The sequence below is a fragment of the Trichomycterus rosablanca genome, chromosome 6 (assembly GCF_030014385.1).
Source record: "Trichomycterus rosablanca isolate fTriRos1 chromosome 6, fTriRos1.hap1, whole genome shotgun sequence".
NCBI classification, from domain to species: Eukaryota; Metazoa; Chordata; class Actinopteri; order Siluriformes; family Trichomycteridae; genus Trichomycterus; species Trichomycterus rosablanca.
Window position 1 is genome coordinate 45527584 of NC_085993.1, and position 19389 is coordinate 45546972.

At 41.9% G+C, this 19389-nt stretch overlaps 3 protein-coding genes across 3 annotated transcripts in view; 2 read left to right on the forward strand and 1 right to left on the reverse strand.

Annotated features, from left to right (window-relative positions):
• The first annotated feature begins 1298 nt into the window (after nucleotides 1-1298).
• Nucleotides 1299-5780, forward strand: nipa1 (NIPA magnesium transporter 1). The gene is made up of 5 exons (XM_062997045.1): nucleotides 1299-1466; nucleotides 3263-3310; nucleotides 3386-3476; nucleotides 3902-4062; nucleotides 4904-5780. Exons 1-5 carry the CDS (start codon nucleotides 1346-1348, stop codon nucleotides 5407-5409), a joined length of 927 nt encoding a protein of 308 aa, XP_062853115.1. The 5' UTR covers nucleotides 1299-1345; the 3' UTR covers nucleotides 5410-5780.
• Nucleotides 5781-8110: 2330 nt separating this feature from the next.
• On the forward strand, nucleotides 8111-15474 carry nipa2 (NIPA magnesium transporter 2). Its single transcript, XM_062997976.1, has 6 exons — nucleotides 8111-8214; nucleotides 8854-9084; nucleotides 11561-11617; nucleotides 11720-11810; nucleotides 12013-12173; nucleotides 14373-15474. The coding sequence occupies exons 2-6, from the start codon at nucleotides 8946-8948 to the stop codon at nucleotides 15020-15022; spliced, it is 1098 nt and encodes a 365-aa protein (XP_062854046.1). The 5' UTR covers nucleotides 8111-8214; nucleotides 8854-8945; the 3' UTR covers nucleotides 15023-15474.
• Nucleotides 15407-19389, reverse strand: part of cyfip1 (cytoplasmic FMR1 interacting protein 1) — a 48870-nt gene continuing 44887 nt past the window's right edge. Inside the window, exons 30-31 of the mRNA XM_062997975.1 lie at nucleotides 18068-18215; nucleotides 15407-16194 (exon numbers count right to left, since the gene is read on the reverse strand). Coding sequence (XP_062854045.1) covers nucleotides 16030-16194; nucleotides 18068-18215 — 313 coding nt within the window. The 3' untranslated portion in view covers nucleotides 15407-16029. The remainder of the gene's footprint in view (nucleotides 16195-18067; nucleotides 18216-19389) is intronic.

The following is a 19389-nucleotide window of genomic DNA, read 5'->3' on the forward strand; positions in this document are numbered from 1 at the left end:
GCACTAGACTGTGTATCAGATCGCGGATTTATGTTCCCTACACAGTGCGCTAGACTGTGTATCAGATCGCGGATTTATGTTCCCTACACAGTGCGCTAGATTGTGTATCAGATCGCGGATTTATGTTCCCTACACAGTGCGCTAGATTGTGTATCAGATCTCGGATTTATGTTCCCTACATAGTGCGCTAGATTGTGTATCAGATCTCGGATTTATGTTCCCTACATAGTGCGCTAGATTGTGTATCAGATCGCGGATTTATGTTCCCTACATAGTGCACTAGATTGTGTATCAGATCGCGGATTTATGTTCCCTACACAGTGCGCTAGATTGTGTATCAGATCGCGGATTTATGTTCCCTACACAGTGCACTAGATTGTATATCAGATCGCGGATTTATGTTCCCTACATAGTGCACTAGACTGTGTATCAGATCGCGGATTTATGTTCCCTACACAGTGCACTAGATTGTGTATCAGATAACGGATTTAAAACGAGATCGGGAAAAAAGTCTGTGTCGCTGTGTGCGCGTTTGTGTGCATGAAGCTTGTCGTTACTGGCAACGCGTCAGCGGAGTAATACAGTTGTGGTGTGAAAAGGCCGTGCTGTTATCACCAATATCAGCACAGCTAGAACGCTTCTCAACCAATCAGATTGTAGGGTCGGAACTAACTGTTGTATAATCCCCGATACACGCGAACCTATGACCGTCTCACATCATTCCATATTAATACGCCACTTGGTTGAACACTATTTTAAGAAATAGTGTAATAGTGTTTGTGGAGGAATGTTTATTAAGAATGTTATGTTCGCCCTCATGTTGCCTAGCAGCACTGTTAACGGATTATCTGATTTCGCAGGAGAATGCTTTTTGTAAATAAAAACATTTATAAATTGAACATTGTTGTATTTTATTATATTTTATGTTGACCGCCGTTTTATAAAAGCAATAAGCCACTCGAGACCGTGCGTTACTGCTATGATTTTATCACGGGGAAAGACGTTTTAGGCACTCCGCTTTGCGTCAGGCCAAAACATCCTTTCCCTGATAAAATCGCAGTAACGCACGGTCTCGAGTGGCTTATTGCTTTATTAAATGAATGAATGATGAATGAATGAATGAATGAATGAATGAAGGATCAAGTTAACGCAACAAAGTCTCAGTTCAGTAGGTGGCAGTAACGCAGTGTAAGTTGCTCCTTTAACCGCTATTAAACACCCAAAAAGAAAACGATCATTGATTTACATAATAGAAGTTCGGTTCTGTTACTCTGAAGTTAGAAACAGCCGGAACTAAAGTAGATTTATTATTATTATTATTATTATTGATATTATTATTATTGTGATGGAGGAAGACTCTACTGCATCAGTAGCTGCTGGTGTTGGAATAGCTGTCATATCCAGTTTTATAAACGGCTCCACGTTTGTGCTCCAGAAGAAAGGGATCCTGCGCTCCCACACTTCAGGTAACAACAGTCATTCAATCGTTCCAGTGGCGGCTCCTGCCAAATCTCTCAGGGGGGGCAATTGTTGCGATGATGGCCTAGGTGACCCGTTCAATGGGTAAATTAAAGCTTAAATAATTAACATCTTAAGTCATCTGTCACTTTGTCCTCACAAATAACTTTGAACATGGAGAGAGACCAGCTTCACCATTAATCATAAAATTAAGTAAAGCCTTCACACTAATAATTTAATTCAGTCTTCATCAGATAGCATTTTATTTTAGGTGCAGTAGATCCAGAATAAAGATTGGCATCGGGGCTGATGTGCAATGAATAAAGAAGTACAATTAAACAGTTGGGGAGATACAATAAGTGCAATCACAATTCACAATTTAAAAATGATATTACTTACTTGTAATTTACTTGTAACTTATATGATTTTCCCCCCTTTGTAGATACTTGATGTTTAAATTTGGTCTGGGTGGCCCTAATTCATAAGTTGCTAATTTATCCTGATTACTATGATGGAGTTGCTCCGAACTGAGGTGATGGTAGTCATGGTGACGAGATCGCTACACCAGGTTACGTGTGACGCAAGCACGTAAGTGCGAGCCCTCCCGGAACCCATTCAGAATGTATTGCAGCGCCTGCAGTTCGAAAAAAAGAGCTTTAACATGAGAGCAATCTGGGGCGATTTTCAGTCAGGCTGATGTCACCCCGAAAGGGGCGGTACTGTACAGAACACAACTCGACGCTGATTGGACTACGATATTCAGGCAAGACAGACTCCAGAACAGTCACAGCTGTGATAGAAAAATTTCTTCCCTTTCGCCCTTTGGTGGTGCGTCGCCCGATCGCCCTAAGGAACGAGCCGCCCCTGATTCGTTCTCAGGTACTACAGCGGCACCCAAACCCACCATCAACCCACCGTTAAACAAACTATCCTGCTATTAAGTTGCTTCTTCCTGGACAAAGTAGATGGGCGCTGATACACAAATGTACTTAGATTTCCTTAAAAGGCAAAAGTGTTTTAAATAAAAATCAGTCGAGGAGAAGATGACAAACTCCTTTAGACGAGAGGCGAGAATTACACCTGGGCGCCATAAACCTCATGGTGGGGGACCAATTCAACCTGGGTGTGGGGGTATGTTTGAATGAACAGCAGTAGTTGAGTTCTTGGACACTAACAACAAACTGGACTGGACACATAATATTGGTACCCTGTTTAGGAAGCATTCTATCAGTCTGTGGTGGCCAGCGCCCTCTTTTTGCTGTGGTGTGCTGTGGTGTGCTGGGGTGGTGGCATCAAGACTGGAGAAACCAACAAACTAAATAAGCTGGTGAGGAAAGCCAGCTCTGTGGTGGGTCTGGAGCTGGACAGTCTGGAGGTCGTGCATGAGAGGATTATGAAGGACAGAATTAGGGCCATGCTGGACAATCCCTCTCACCCTCTCAATGAGGAACTGTGGCGACTGGGCCGTTCTTTTAGTCATAGGCTAATTCCACCAAAGAGCAAGACACAGCGCTTCAGGCGTTCTTTTGTGCCAACTGCCATCAGACTGCATAACTATAGCAGAATACACAGACTGTCCTCACACTGACAAGCCTTTCTCAAAGATCTTTCTCCCTCACCCTTTTTCTCACAGAAAGCCGTATCGCATACAGAAGAGACACACTATGTTGCGCCTCGACTGGCCAGCAGAGTTGGAATTCGCAGCAGCAATAAGGAACCCAGTCGACTCCCTCCCTCAGACACAACCAATGCCTAAATGAAAGGTTATCAAAAGTAAATAGAATGTGCTATTATTGTTTTTCAGGTAGGTCCTACTTATTGGACTGTGTGTGGTGGTGCGGGACGCTGGCAAGTACGTTTACTTCTCAATTTATTTCGGTTTGATGTTTTTGTTTGCACTGAGGTGACTGGATTTTTTTTCCTTTAGTGATAGTGGGTCAGATTGGGAACTTCCTTGCACACAATGCAGCACCAGCGGTACTGGTCACTCCTCTTGGAGCACTGGGGGTTCTGTTTGGGTGAGTAACTGTTCTGCAGTTCTCTGCACATTTACACATAACATAGCAAGGAAGTATACAAGCTGGCCTTTCTTCAAAATTGTGGGCTGTTTAAAATATACAAAATATACAAATTTTAATTGGAATTTGACCTGGAGTGTCCAAACTTGTGCATATGACTGTAAAATAGAAGTTTAAAGGCAGGTATTAAACACCTTTATAAAGTAATTTCTCAGCTATTAATCTGCTTGAATATTTGTATGACGAAACATGGTATGAGCTGTATTTAAGTGTATTGCTCTGTAATAAATTTTTTTTTTTTTACCTGACAGCATTAATCAAACAGTGACGTATTAGTTACTTACTAACATCATGTGGTTGAAAAATGCTGTTCCTTCATGACTTCATAACTACCTGTGTACTATTTTAATGTATTAATCATTTAGTGCCGTCCTGGCATCCTGGATCCTACAGGAACATCTGAATGTCCTGGGGAAACTTGGCTGTGTGCTGTGCTGCTGTGGATCAGTCGTGCTAATCATTCACTCACCTAAATCTGGGAGTGTGGAATCAAGAGCTGAATTAGAGCAGCGACTTCTGGACCCAGGTACAAACACACCCTGTTACTGCTGTAATTATGCTGGTTTTGTGATACACTATATGGCTACAGGTATGTGGACACTTGGTTATAAGCCATCCCATTCCAAAGCCATGGAAGGAAATGTGGAATTCGCCTTCAATTTGTGGATACAACAACTTTCACTCATCTAGAAAGGCTTGAAGGCTTTTTTCTGAAATTTTTGCTCATTTAGTCAACAGAGTATTTTGAGGTCAGGCTCTGATGTTGGCCTGGCTTGCTATAGGCATGCTGTTTAGGTTAGCAAACTTATGACAACATGCGAACAGGTTGCAAGCATGTGATTTCTATCATTAAGTTTATTTATATTCAGGGTCGTGGTGGGTTAAATTTTCTGGGCAAAAGGTGGGAAACACCCCAGACAGGGGAAACACACACTTATACATGCATGCACATATGTACACACACATTCATAACTAGGGTGATTTTTAGTACCTCCAATTAATCTGACTGCATGTCTTTTGATTGTGGGAGGAAGCCCACGCAGACACAAGGAGAACATGCAAACTCCTGGGAATCAAACCCAGCATCTTCTGCGAGGCGACAGTGCTACCCACCGAGCTACCGTGCTACCCGATTGTATTTCTTGTCTATTGCTGTAGACCTCCACTCCTGACCGAAAAGGGCCGTAACCAACCCCTCCGACCTCCTACATGTGTGAAATAGCTGACTGCTTCTTTTCACCTGCAAGAATTACTAAAATGACTAAAAACTAAAATGACATATGGTTTATTTAGCCCTTGTTATTGTGTATCACAAACTGTAGTGTCTTAAATGTCTGAATCACAACTTTTCACCCATTCTGTTCCAGTGTTCCTGAGCTACATTGCACTGGTGGTTGTGCTGTTGATCATACTGATCGTCTGGCTCTCTCCAGCGTATGGCAAGTCCAACATCATGGTGTATGTAGGCATATGTTCTCTGCTGGGAACATTCACAGTGCCCAGTTGTAAAGGTCTGGGTTTGACAGCAAAAGAAGCCTTTAGTGGAGACATGACCACTGATAACAGAGCGCTGTACCTGTTCCTGTGCTTACTGACAGTTCTCATCGTGAGCATTCTCATCCAGTTCACGTTCATCAACAAAGCCTTGGAGAGCTTCGGCTCCAACATGTTTGAAGCTGTGTATTACGTGCTGTTTACGTTTTCCGTCATCCTTGCCTCCGCCATTCTGTTTAAAGAATGGGAAACATTGGGTATTTTGGACTGTTTAGGTATTCTGTGTGGATTCACTACAGTGTCGGTGGGGGTTATGTTGCTACGGATATCTCAGGAAGCTGTGCTCCAGTGGGGTCCAGTTAAAACTAAAGAGGAGTAAATTATTTAGTTGAGTTATTAGATACAGAATAATAAGTTATTTGATCCAGTTGCTATTGAATAATAAACTTATTTAATACAGATTATTTGTCTTAATATTTAATTATTGAATTCTAATAGGCAATGTATCCTCTCACTGTCAGAGATACAAAGCCACCTGACCTCACCTGACCTAAACCTCATAGAGAATTTATGGGGGCACTTGGTGTTTTCCACTGGAGCTGGACCCGCCATGACTGTGACCAAAAAAATAAAAATACAATGAAAAAATATTTACTACAAATAGTATTAATGTTAACGATATTATTACTAAGATTGTAATGTAATTAATTTTTTTACTTTGAAATCTTGCCAATAAAACTTTGATTTGTTGTTTGTTTTATTTCTATGTCAGTGAGCTAGTGTTAAATGATTGTTAATTATAAAAGCATTATTTGTCTGGTGCTTGACCCCTTGACTTTTTGCACACTTTGTGCTGTTGATTTATTGTGTTGATTTTTGCTCCTTTTACCATTTAATCTCCCCATAAACACCTGTTTTTAAATAAATCTCTTATTTATAACAGTATTCAGTATTCTTTATTCAATACGTTTTCTTGAATACATCTGTTGGCTGAACTGCTGCAGTTTGTGGAAGATCCTCTCAAGCTCCAGCAGACTGCAAGGCATAGGTTTTTGAACTACCATCTTCAGGTCTCTCCATGGATGTTTGATGGGGTTCAAATCTGGGCATTAGTTGGGCCACTCGGTGCCATTCACAGACTCACCCAGAAGCCACTCCAGTGTTTTTTGGGGATGTTTGTGTATTTGGTGCCATTCATTAATCATTTGAGTCTTCTCAGTCTACCTTCATAAATACCTTCATAGCATGATGCTGCCACCACCATATTTCACTATAGGGATGTTAGTAGCCAGGTGATATGCAGTGCCTGTTATGACCAAATAGTTACAATATTTTAATTTAAAATAATGGTGTTTTAAGACTCAATGTATTCCTTGTAATATCTTACCATGAGCTTGTTGGATATTCCATTCCAGAACCATGGGTATTTGTATGGAGTCGCCACTTTATTTCTGCTCATCTGGAAAGATTTTTCACAAGATTTTGTAGTTTGTCTTTGGGAATATGTGCCTATATTGTCAAAAATCTGTCAAGTCAGGCATTGCTTGTACTTGACATTCTAATTCCACACAAGAGTGTGGCTAAAACACCGGACCTTAATCATTATGAAGGGTTGTCTACATACTTTTGGGTATATAGCGTACTGATATATAAATTCCTGAACTTTGCATTCTTAACAATTACATTTTATGATACTGTAAAAATGCGAGACCTATTTTATTTGTACTTTTATTTGAATCATTGTTTATTGCTTATTATTGTGCTATATTGTCAGTTATGTGGTTTCACATTGTGTTTTTCTATATTGTGTTTTTACTATGGTTCTGATAATGTATTGTGAAGTGTGTACAGAGGTAGTACGTAAAATCCTGACCTTTCACCTGCTTTCTGTGCATTGTTAAAGGACAGCTTAATTGATGTAATTAAGTCGGTGTAGAACATACAAAAAAGAAAAACACAGATGCCTTTGTTTACACAGCTGTCATGATTGTAATTGGCAACTTACCAGTTCAACAACTAAAAAATATGCTAACAGACTTGTTTCTTGGTTATATATTGTGTATAACATTTTAAATGTGCTTTTTATTGTTATTACAAGCTGCTGTAAAAGGGCAGTTGTAGCCTAGTGGTCAAGGTTTTGGACTAGGAAATGAAAGGTCACTGGTTCAAGCCTCACCTCTGCCAGATTGCCACTTTTGGGCCCTTGAGCAAGGCCCCTAGACCTCAGTTGCTTAGACCATATACTGCCACAGTACTGTAAGTCGGTTTGGATAAAAGCGTCTGCTAAAACGTCTTTCCCCGTGATAAAATCATAGCAGTAACGCACGGTCTCGAGTGGCTTATTGCTTTTATAAAACGGCGGTCAACATAAAATATAATAAAATACAACAATGTTCAATTTATAAATGTTTTTATTTACAAAAACACTTCTTCCGCGAAATCAGGTAGTCCGTTAACAGTGTTGCTAGGTAACATGAGGGCGAACATAACATTGTTAATAAACATTCCTCCACAAACACTATTACACTATTTCTTGGACCAATGATTAGGATTACTGTTTATAATAATCTGGACATTTCCATGTATAGTACACGACTTAACATAGTGTTCAACCAAGTATGTACTTTTTCTTTTCAGTGGCGTATTAATATGGAATGATGTGAGGCGGTCATAGGTGTGCGTGTATCGGGGATTTTTATAACGACTTCGAACGCGGCTCAGCCAATCAGATTTTAGGACCGGAACTATCTGTTTTATAATTATGATTTTTTGATCTCACCAGAAAATTCTGAAATAATCCTGGCTAGTACAGTCAGACGGTATATTAGATTCAATCATATTTCTAGCAAGTTTGAAGACTTCTGAAAAGGAATCAGGATTATTCCTATTCTTATTCTTAAATTGTACATGTTTTCCATGATTAGAAGCGATCACTAGAGATCAGAATGAATAAGCACTCACTGGAACTACAGTATAATGCTGCTGTTTACATGTACATTTACATCATATGACAGGAACCAATGGCACGGGAGTGGACTGCTCATGCGCAGTCGGATGCCCTTTCACTGTATGAACGGGTAGAGAAGGTTAGCGAGTGTTATTCGTCCTGCTGAGCTTAAAAAACTCAACTATGCGGTTGTTGCTGTGCTCTGTACATCTGCACTGATTACTGATAATCAAACAGGTAATTTATAATAATATTTAGTATCGCATTAGGTGAATAAGAACATCTAGAATGCTGGTCATATTGCTTAGCAAGCCGCTAGCTAGTGGCTAATGTATTTACATACCTACTACTTTACTAAGTAGTATACTAGAACAGAGCGGTGGATGTGCTGGTTGAGTGTACTACGTAGTGTGGTAGTAGGCTTGGAGTCTCTTCCTGATTAGAACGAATGGGCAGCTGATAGTGTACAGTGTGTGTGTGTGTGTGTGTGTGTGTGTGTGTGTGTGTGTGTGTGTGTGTGTGTGTGTGTGTGAGAACGCAGTCAGTTCATGTGACATGACGCCTCAGTACACTGCATGTAATGTGTGTGAAGTGTCTTATCAAAACGGTAAGTGTTTCAATTAGGTTAGTATCATTATCAGCTGTGTGATCAATAATTTAATGGTTATCACCTTTTTAAAACGTGTTTAGTACATTAGTGCACTAGGACATTTAGATATTATAAGTTATTCATATAATATCATAATTATTAAATTAGTTATCTAACAACCAACTGTTATCTAAGAGTCTATTTAGTGCAATATGGCTTTTTATCATCATCATTATTATTATTATTTATATAATGTAATGACCACCTGTTCTCCACCATGTGTTCAGGAAGTCTGTTGGGACACCAGTGCTCGGAAGGAGGGCAGCTTCTGTGTTTTGTACTCAATGCAACAGAGAAAAGTGTCAAATTAATCTCCGCTATGGGGCAGGAGCGGGGTAAATACGATTTCTACATTGGTCTTGGTCTGGCTATCAGTTCCAGTCTATTTATTGGAGCGAGTTTTATACTGAAGAAAAAAGGACTGCTGCGACTCGCCAGGAAGGGGTCTATGCGAGCTGGTAAAGCCCTCTCATATTCTACTCTGTTCTGCTATTATCCACCTACCTACCTACCTACCTACCTACCTACCTCCCTACCTACCTACCTACCTACCTACCTACCTACCTACCATGTATCTAAAATACAGAGGAAATAATACAAATCCAGGTGGCGGGCAATAGTCAAGGTATCAAAAGGAGTCATTTGACTCACCCATCAATCCTGTGAAAATAAAATAGAATGCCTTGATTAGTCATATATACATACACACAATGACACTTCTCCTACTGGGATTAGAGTGCAGGATCAGCCATTGTACAGCACCTCTCGAGCTGAAAGTTATTTAAAAAGGTACAAAACAGTACCTTAAAAGAGCAACTGCAGTCATTTAAATTAGAAGACTGTCATTACATGACATGACTATAACAACAGCCAATCTGATGAGAAGGCTTCTTACAACACAACATGTATGTGCCCGTTTAGTCAAAAGAGCAGGTGTATGGGTGGGCACTGATGATGGTCAAGAAAACCTCAATTGGTGTTCCAGTTCATTCCAAAGCCGTTCAGTGGGGCTGAGGTCAGGGCTCTGTGCAGACCACTGGAGTTCCTTTGAACCAAACCTTTCTTCATGTCTTTCTAGACCTTGCTTTTTGAGGAAAGGGTCTTCCCTAAACTGTTTCTGAAAAGTTAGAAGCATATAATTTCCTTCATATAGCATTTTTTGGGGATGAAACATGAATGTCATAATTAGAAGGGGTGTCATAATACTTTTTGTTCATAGTGTGTGTGTATGTATATGTGTATGTTGGTATACAAGTAATAATTACATTTAATGTTGGACACCAACATCAAGTCGCTCCATTGCCTGTTAAACTGGTTGAGTCAGGTGTTACAAGGTGCAGCTTATTTGTGTATATTGTAATCAGAGTTTTTCGACACATTTACATTGCTGGCGTCGTTAAAGGTCTAAAGCTGTGGAAACTATTGTGTTCAGTTGCATTACTGAATGGGTGTAGGGGGGTCATTAATCTTAAACATTTGACACTGGGCACACCCAGATTGCTTGACGTTTTGTGTACCTGCTGAGTTAATGTGTAATGCAAAACGTGACTTACAGCATTCCACACATTTTATTGAGCAAAAGTAAATAAATCTCGAGCAAAGTGATGGAAACGGTTTGGTGTGCATATAAATAAAATGTACATGGAGCACAGATTTTACTTATTTGTTCATGAAAGTCTGTCAGTATATGTGACACCCCTTATTGTTAAGTTCAAGTGTTTCAGTCACACCTATTGCAAACAGGTGTATTAAGTACATAGTATACTTGTAACTTCTTGGAAACAGTTTAAGAACGTCCCTTCCTTGTTCAAGCTCAGGGTCAGGGCTGTACAAATACAGCACTCATTAGTATGTGTGCACTTCAAAAATTGTAACACGATTGTATACAAAACATCTGTGGCAATTCTGTGTAAGAGCGTGAGGAAAATGTTTATGGTGTGAATTGTTTTCATTTGTGATGGATGACATACACTTGATAGTGTGCCGGTGTAACCTTATGTAAAGTGTTCCACTGATGTCGTATGTCCTAACAGAGAAATGCGATACCATGAGGGAAATTTTGATGCACACACTGTTTCTAATTCCTGGTCTAGTGCTAAATGATGCTTTTACAAAGAAGGAGAGGGACTTCATTTATGTTTTAATACAGAACATTATATACTCTTTCATTTCATTTTCATCAACCACTTTATCCTGGTCAGGGTCAATGGAGGCTCGGTTTCATCATCGCAAAGCAGGAATACCTTGGACAGGGTACTTGGTGGCGTGGGAACATACCATTTCGAAGTGTGAATCTCAGCAGAGACACCGATCTGGCCAGGCGTCGGAACAAACACAATAATATGTGTTTGCTGTAGAGAAGGTTGGACAAAGTGTCTTCCTGCTGCTGTGATATACGATCTACGGGGCAGGTCCAGGCACCTGCGCGAGTGGGGGGAGGGGTCACATGGAGCATAACATGACTCTCTGTATGCTATAGAGCTCTGTGTAGGAGTTCAACACTGGCAGGTGATATCAGGGGCGTGCTGGAGGGGGAGTAATGGTCTACGGCGCAAGAATGGAGGTAGTGCAAGCGGCGAAAGCATTACAATCTGGAATGGAAATGACAACATTGGGGGGAGGAATACTGTACACAGAGTACCAATTCATTGGTGGGCTTCAGACACCCCCATTAATATCTGAGTAGATGCCCAGCCGGTTAATAGCAGCGCCAAGAATTGAGCCTGTGTTGAAGTGTTGGTCTAACATAATAAACCACTGCACCACCTGAGCACCATACAGAGCAATATACCAAATTCATAGTCTATAAAAATGCTCGGCCTGGTACACTTGACCTCAAATAGTGTTAAGTATTTGCTTCAGCTACTTTAACTGTGCTTCTGTTTAGATGTGTTAGTTCAAAGCAAATCAATTGATTCATTTCTTTCCCTCCAGGCCAGGGTGGTCATGCATATCTGAAGGAATGGCTTTGGTGGGCTGGCTTATTTTCAAGTAAGTGACCAGAATTGATGTTGCTAACAGAAGAAAGCACTGTTAGCTAGCTTGTTTTTGTGGTAACTCTTGGTTTTGCTGAACTCCGCTTTGGTTTCACAGTGGGGGCCGGCGAGGCCGCAAACTTTGCAGCATATGCATTTGCTCCTGCCACATTAGTCACTCCTCTCGGGGCTCTCAGCGTGCTTGTGAGGTATATTTTTTATTATTAATACAACATGCTGGACTTGTTTCTAACTGTGGTTTTACTTTTAATTTGAGGTATTTTTAACATGCTGCTTGTGGCATTTCTTTCTTATCCTGTGTATAGAGCACTGACTAGCTTGTGCATGAAGAAACTGTTGAGTGCGTGCTTATAAAACACTTAGACCTGTGAAACATGATTGTCGTTGCAGTGCCGTGCTTTCCTCTTACTTCCTGACGGAGAGGTTAAACCTGCACGGGAAGCTGGGCTGCCTGCTTAGTGTTCTTGGCTCCACCACCATGGTGATCCATGCACCGCAGGAGGAGGAAATCGACAGTCTGAAAGATATGGCCCAGAAACTGGTAGATCCAGGTAAAAATTTAATCCTAACACATTGTTACAGTAAGAAAACTTAACTGTGCTAGTCCAGATTTACTGTTAAATAGAAGCCGTCTTACATAGTATATGTTCAAAAGTATAAGGACGCCCAAATATCACACCACCCACTGTGTTGGGTTTGTTTGTTTATTAGGATTTTAACGTCATGTTTTACACTTTGGTTACATTCATGACAGGAACGGTAGTTACTCATTACACAAGGTTCATCAGTTCACAAGGTTATATCGAACACAGTCATGGACATTTCCGTGTCTCCAATTCACCTCACTTGCATGTCTTTGGACTGTGGGAGGAAACCGGAGCTCCCAGAGGAAACGCACACAGACACGGGGAGAACATGCAAACTCCACACAGAAAGGACCCAAACCGCCCCACCTGGGGATCGAACCCAGGACCTTCTTGCTGTGAGGCGACAGTGCTACCCACTGAGCCACCGTGCCGCCTGTGTTGGGTAATGAGACCAGCCCACAGTTAGCAGTGGAATTTATTTCAAGGGTGTTTAATAGAATAGAATGCCTTTGTCATATATACATGTACAGTACAACGAAATTCTTTCTTCACGTATCCAAACAAGCTGGGGTCAGAGCACAGGGTCAGCCGTTGTACCGCATCGCTGGAGCTGAGAGGGTTGAGGGCCTTGCTCAAGGGCTGCATGGCAGAGCTGGGATTCAAATTCTCAACCTTTCAACTGATAGCCCAAAGATCTACCCACTAGGCTACCACTGTCCCTGCTTTAATGGGACCAGGGCTTTGTCCAGGCCAACCAAGTTCTTCTACACCAAACTACTCTAATGAAATTCACACTGTGCACAGGGATGATGTCACACTGAAACAGGAAAGGACTCTGGCCACTGTGGTGAAAGCATACAAGCTGCACCATCATTTGCACAATTAGAACATTCATTCAGTTATTCTAAACTGTTTGGATAATCAAATTAACAATTGATTAAAATGAAGAACCGTACCAGCTGAATCGAACTTCTTTCACTTTTGGAATATTTTGCATACATCCTGCATATATATTTGCATTGCGACTCACTTTGACTCAAATAGCAAATCATGTTAAGGAAGAAAGTCCATGATACACTTTTTCTTCCACTGTACAGAATACAGAGCCTTTGTTTTCATTTTGCCACTGGCTACCAGTCCAGTACTTTCAGGTTTTAGTCATACAAATAATGGGTTGAAGCTAGTATGACCATAGTGGTTATGGTCAAATGTGGCAATCCCTATTAGGGTCTGTATTAGGGGTCACCACAGAAGACCGTTCTGGACCGCAACACTGGATTCGCTGGATGCTCTTCCTGATGCAACCCTCATTTTTTTTATTTGGGCTTGAGAATGAGTGCAGGGGAAAGTGAACCCCAGACTAGCCAATTATGTCTGTGTAGACGCCTGACCAGCCGATAGCACCAGCATGCTGTAGTCTTAAACCAAAAGATAAAGTGGGTGGCTTGGTGGCTCAGTGGGTGGCAATCGTCTTGTTTTGGTCACCAGGTGGAGCGGTCTGGGTACTTACTGTGTATGCATGTTCTCTCCCCGTGTCTGCATGGGTGTCCTCCCACAGTCCAAAGACAAGCAAGTGAGGTGAATTGGAGATACTAAATTGCCCATGACTGTGTTTGACATTAAACTTGAACTGATGAATCTTGTGTAACCAGTAACTACCTGTCCTGTCATGAATGTAACCAAAAGTGTAAAACATGATGTTAAATTCCTATTATATAAATAGAAGCCACAGTTCTATTGGTTTTAAAACGTACAGTGGAAAAAATGCTTCTTGTGTAGAATCTGCAATTAGAACTAATTAATCTGTGAAAGGAAACACAGGTGACTAACGTTTCTTATCTGTTAAGTTGGGACACACCTATTTGAAGTGAATTGATATTTGCATCCCAAGTGATTGGGCAATTTCACAACCAGCATTGTTACCTTATTAGAGCAAAATGTCAAATGTAACAGTGTTTATTCGCTTAACTGCATTATTCTTACCAGTCTAGAAAGTAGTAAATAAAAAGGAAGCTACTCTTTATTACTAGGTGTGTCCAAACTGTTTCCCCTTGTAGTGTATTTAGCAATATTTTAAAGTAAAATGCAGCAATTATGAAAAAACTTCGGTTGTAATGAAGTGGTAGATGTGTTGTGTGTCTAACTTCCTGTAATTCTTCACAGGTTTTGTTGTCTTCGCGACGGTTGTCATCATCATAGCTCTTATTTTCATATTTGTGGTCGGCCCACGTCACGGACAAACCAACATCCTGGTCTACATCACTATCTGCTCAGTCATCGGTGCCCTGTCCGTATCATGTGTGAAGGGTCTGGGCATCGCCATTAAAGAGTTGATAGCAGGTCAGCCTGTGCTAGCGAACCCTCTGGCCTGGCTGCTGCTCCTGAGCTTGGTGGCCTGCGTTAGCACACAGATTAACTACCTGAACAAAGCCTTGGACATCTTCAACACCTCTTTGGTCACGCCCATCTACTACGTCTTCTTCACCACGTCTGTGCTCACGTGCTCCGCCATCTTGTTCAAAGAGTGGGAGCACATGGGTTACGACGACATCATCGGCACGCTGAGTGGCTTCGTCACTATCATAGTGGGGATCTTCCTGCTGCACGCCTTTAAGGACGTGAACGTCAGTCTGGCCACTCTGGCCGTGTCCATCAGGAAGGACGAGCGCAACGGCACGGCGGGTAACGGGACCGTGGCGCACAGTCACTACGAGCTCCTTAATAATGAGGACGCGGTGGATATAGAGGACAGAGAGCTGGGCTCGCCGTTCGATAACGTCTCCAGAAGAAACGGCACTACGTCAGTGTCTTGAAGCAAGATGAGCAGTTCGATTGAGCGACAGCATTCCGGTCCGTTGTGTGGAGGTTTAGTATTCTTTTCTTTAAAATCGAAGCCTAATCAAGACAATCAAACGGGCCAAATTTGACATGGAAGGACCAAATGATTGTACTGAGGTGTTTTGCTTTTTGCCTTACAGCCACGGTGTGGACACACAAGGATGTAAGGCTTTATCTCATTCCTTCTGTAGCACTGTACATACACTGTTTTTAAAGCTTTTGTTACTTTATGTACAGCCTGCTGTACATGCACTGACCTCTTTGTTTCCTTTCTACAACTAATAAGTGGCTTTCTTTTTAATAAAGTGAACTAATGTGGGTAACTAGGCATAGCTGCGTTGAAATTTATGAAACTTAAGATTTGTTACATATTTATTGAATTAAAATCAGATTACAATCATTCAAATACAAAAGGAAATGTTTAAAAGGAGTATTCTTGAATTTTTTGTGAAAGATAGAAATAAGGCCTCATGCAAGCAGACATTCCAACAACACCCAATAGAATTTATACCACAGATCTCTAGCCACACTTAAATAATTTGAGATAAAACCTATCTGGCCATTTTCCCACCCTCAGTTACTGGTATATAAAAAAAGAAAATTGTTAGTATAGTACTAAAAGACAAAAGAAATTAATTTGAATAAGGCACATTGTGTGTAAGAAAAAAAATCAAACAGAAAAACAGTGTTAAAAACTGCAACACGTTCGGTCCACTTAATACAGGAATTATTTTAGGTTTGTCTTAATAAAATGTCACAGTCAGTACATGCTTCAGAAGCAGGTTGGTTGAGTTCTGACTAATAGATTTACTGGCTCTATAAACACCCAGGGTTGTAGTTAGGAAGCCCTGTAAACAATGCAATAGAGTATGTGGTCCTAAGAATTGAAACCTGGCCTGTTAAATCGGATTTGCTGGTGTTGCTGTGTTACAAACACTATCATGTAATTTAATCTGGTAATGGTTCAACCTGTGACATAAACTCAGTTGCTCGCCAGTGATTGGTGGATGGGCGGCTGAAAGCATCGGACGTGTTCCACAGGCATGTTCTCGCCGTCCCCAGATTTCATGTACTTGTTGAGGATGGCAAAGATCTCGTCGTTCAGAATCTGGTACTTACGAATACGATCAACCATCTTCTTCAAGGGCTGAAAGGCAGAAGAGAGGAGTTGAATGGTGGCAGTTAAAAAGGAGAAAGAACACACTGATATGTAAAACATGTGGATATCAGTTATCATGTCACACACCCCCCCCCCCAACCCCCATTTTTCACATCTAGCACCGATACACATCAAATACAATACACTTGCAATCAGAAATATTCAACCCCCTTCACCTTAAAATGAATAGAAACTGAATTAAAATGTACAAGAAGTCATCTTTCAGTAAATGGAATAAAATACTTATTGCTAAATACAAGCAATCCCCCCCCCCCCCCTTTCTCCCACTTTAGCGCATCCAATTTCTGCCCGTCAATCATCCTCTCACTGATGCTGGTCCCTGCTCCTGATTGGGGAGGACGAGGCTGCTCCACGCCCCCTCCGACACGTGCCCAGCAATCGAACATCTTATCACCCACACTTGACGAGTGCAGTGCAGTACAGCGCTGTGTACGGAGAGCCACACCCTCTACCGCACTCCTTTCCCATCTCCGTGCAGGCGCCACCAACCAACCAGCAGAGGTCGTAATCGCACTAGTCTGAGAGAGAGAGAGAGTCCCCATCCGGCTTTGAGTCCCGCCCCTTATCTGAACAACAGGACAATCGTTGTTCATGTGGCCGCTCAGCCTCAGCCGGCAGGCAGAGCCGTAATTCGATACGATGTATTCGAGATCTCAGGTCTGGTGAACAGCGTGTTTTTACAGCTGCACCACCTGAGTGGCCAATACAAGCAATTTTAATAATGTAAGCTGACAATTTTATTTTTAATTGAAAATCTTCTGGTTCTCGACAAATATCCATGTGCACTATTGTTCACCCCCAGTCTTAGTATTTGTTGCATCCTTTAGCCTTGATAACCTCTAATAAGTGATTCTGGTGACGCCTCTCTTCTGCTCTGCTGAGAGATACCAGATTGCATCCAAGGAGAGCACATCACTGTACATGCCTCTTCCGACACGTGTACAGCCCTCCTCTTCTCACCCCTGCACTCTGCACAGGCGTCTCTTCCGCCAATCAGGGTCCTTACACAGTGTATGAAGAAACACCCACCCACACATAGTCCAGCCCCCACCCTGCAAATACGGTGGCAAAGTAGTATCTGCTGCAGGCACTGCCAATCATGCCCACCAGATGGCACCCAGCCGACCGGTGGCAACACCGAGTTTCGAACCGAGGAGTTCAGAAACTTGGTGCTGGTGTACTGGCGGAATATCCCGCTGCTCCACCTGGGCGCCTGTAACTGCTTTTTTAAAATCCCACTAAAGATTTCTCTATTGGATTCGAATCTGGTCACTGAGAAGGCCACTTCAGGATATTTCAGGACTGATCCCATAATCCAGTGGTCCCCAACCTTTTTTTGCAGCACGGACCAGTTTTATATAAGATATAATTTTACGGACTGGCAGGGGCGGGAGGATTTAAAATAAAAACTATAGAATGGAAAATCTGTGTGAATCCTAAGCTTTTTCGATGCTACGAGACGCTGCTCCCACCTAGTGGTGATTAGAAACAATATGTAACGAAATCTAATTGCTCTTGTAGCGATCTCTAATTATTTATTCTTTCTGTGTGGCCCGGTAATAAATGACATCAGCAATGAAAACACTGCTTCCATTTCCAACACATGGGTGTTTATCATCTCATATCACCCCCAGGTGGAAGCAGCATCTCATTGCAACGAAAAAGCTCATTTGTGAGTAGTATAGTTATTCTGTTTTAAATCCCCTTGCCCCTAGCAGTCCGTGAAATTTTATCTTATATGAAACCGGTCCGTGGTGCAAGACAGGTTGGGGAGCGCTGTTCTAGATGATGTTTTAAATGATGACCAAGACAAATGGTAGTGATGTTAGTGGTAACTTACCACACTTTTTATGATCTCGTCCTTGCCATCATGTTTCTGCACCTTGAGCAGGTGGTAACTGAAGTCCAGTATGTCATAGCGTCTCTGCTGACCCAGTAAAGTGATGATCATGCAGCCTGCCCAGTTTAGCCCATCTCCGAAACACTGCCTAGAGTAAAGAAACAACAGCAGTGTGTTTAGTCTCTTGTAAGTACCTTCATATAACTTGGATGCATTTTTTTCCTCTTATCCTTCGGTCGTTCCCTTATTGGAGTCGCCACAGCGGATTGTTCTAGTCCCATACAGTGGGGTCAGAAAGTATTTAGTCAGCCACTGATTGTGCAGGTTCTCCTACTTAGAAAGATGAGAGAGGGCTGTAATTTTCATCATAGCTACACTTCAACTATGAGAGACAAAATGAGAAAAAAAAATCCAGGAAATCACATTGTAGGATTTGTAAAGAATTTATTTGTAAATTATGGTGGAAAATAAGTATTTGGTCAATAACAAAAGTTCAACTCAATACTTTGTAACATAACCTTTGTTGGCAATGACAGAGGTGAAACGTTTCCTGTAAGTCTTCACCAGGTTTGCACACACTGTAGCTGGTATTTTGGCCCATTCCTCCATGCAGATCTCCTCTAGAGCAGTGATGTTTTGGGGCTGTCGCTGGGCAACACGGACTTTCAACTCCCTCCACAAATTTTCTATGGGGTTGAGGTCTGGAGACTGGCTAGGTCACTCCAGGACCTTGAAATGCTTTTTACGGAGCCACTCCTTCGTTGCCCGAGCGGTGTGTTTGGGATCATTGTCATGCTGGAAGACCCAGCCACGTTCCATCTTCAATGCTCTCACTGATGGAAGGAGGTTGTGGCTTAAAATCTCACGATACATGGCCCCGTTCATTCTTCCCTTAACACGGATCAGTCGTCCTGTCCCCTTTGCAGAAAAACAGCCCCAAAGCATGATGTTTCCACCCCCATGCTTCACAGTAGGTATGGTGTTCTTGGGTTCTTCTTCTTCCTCCAAACACGACGAGTTGAGTTTTTACCAAAAAGTTCCATTTTGGTTTCATCTGACCACATGATATTCTCCCAATCCTCTTCTGGATCATCCATATGCTCTCTGGCAAACTTCAGACGGGCCTGGACATGTACTGGCTTAAGCAGGGGGACACGCCTGGCACTGCAGGATTTGAGTCCCTCTCGACGTAGTGTGTTTACTGATGGTAGCCTTTGTTACTTTGGTCCCAGCTCTCTGCAGGTCATTCATCAGGTCCCTCCGTGTAGTTCTGGGATTTTTGCTCACCGTTGTCATGATCATTTTGACCCCAGGGGATGAGA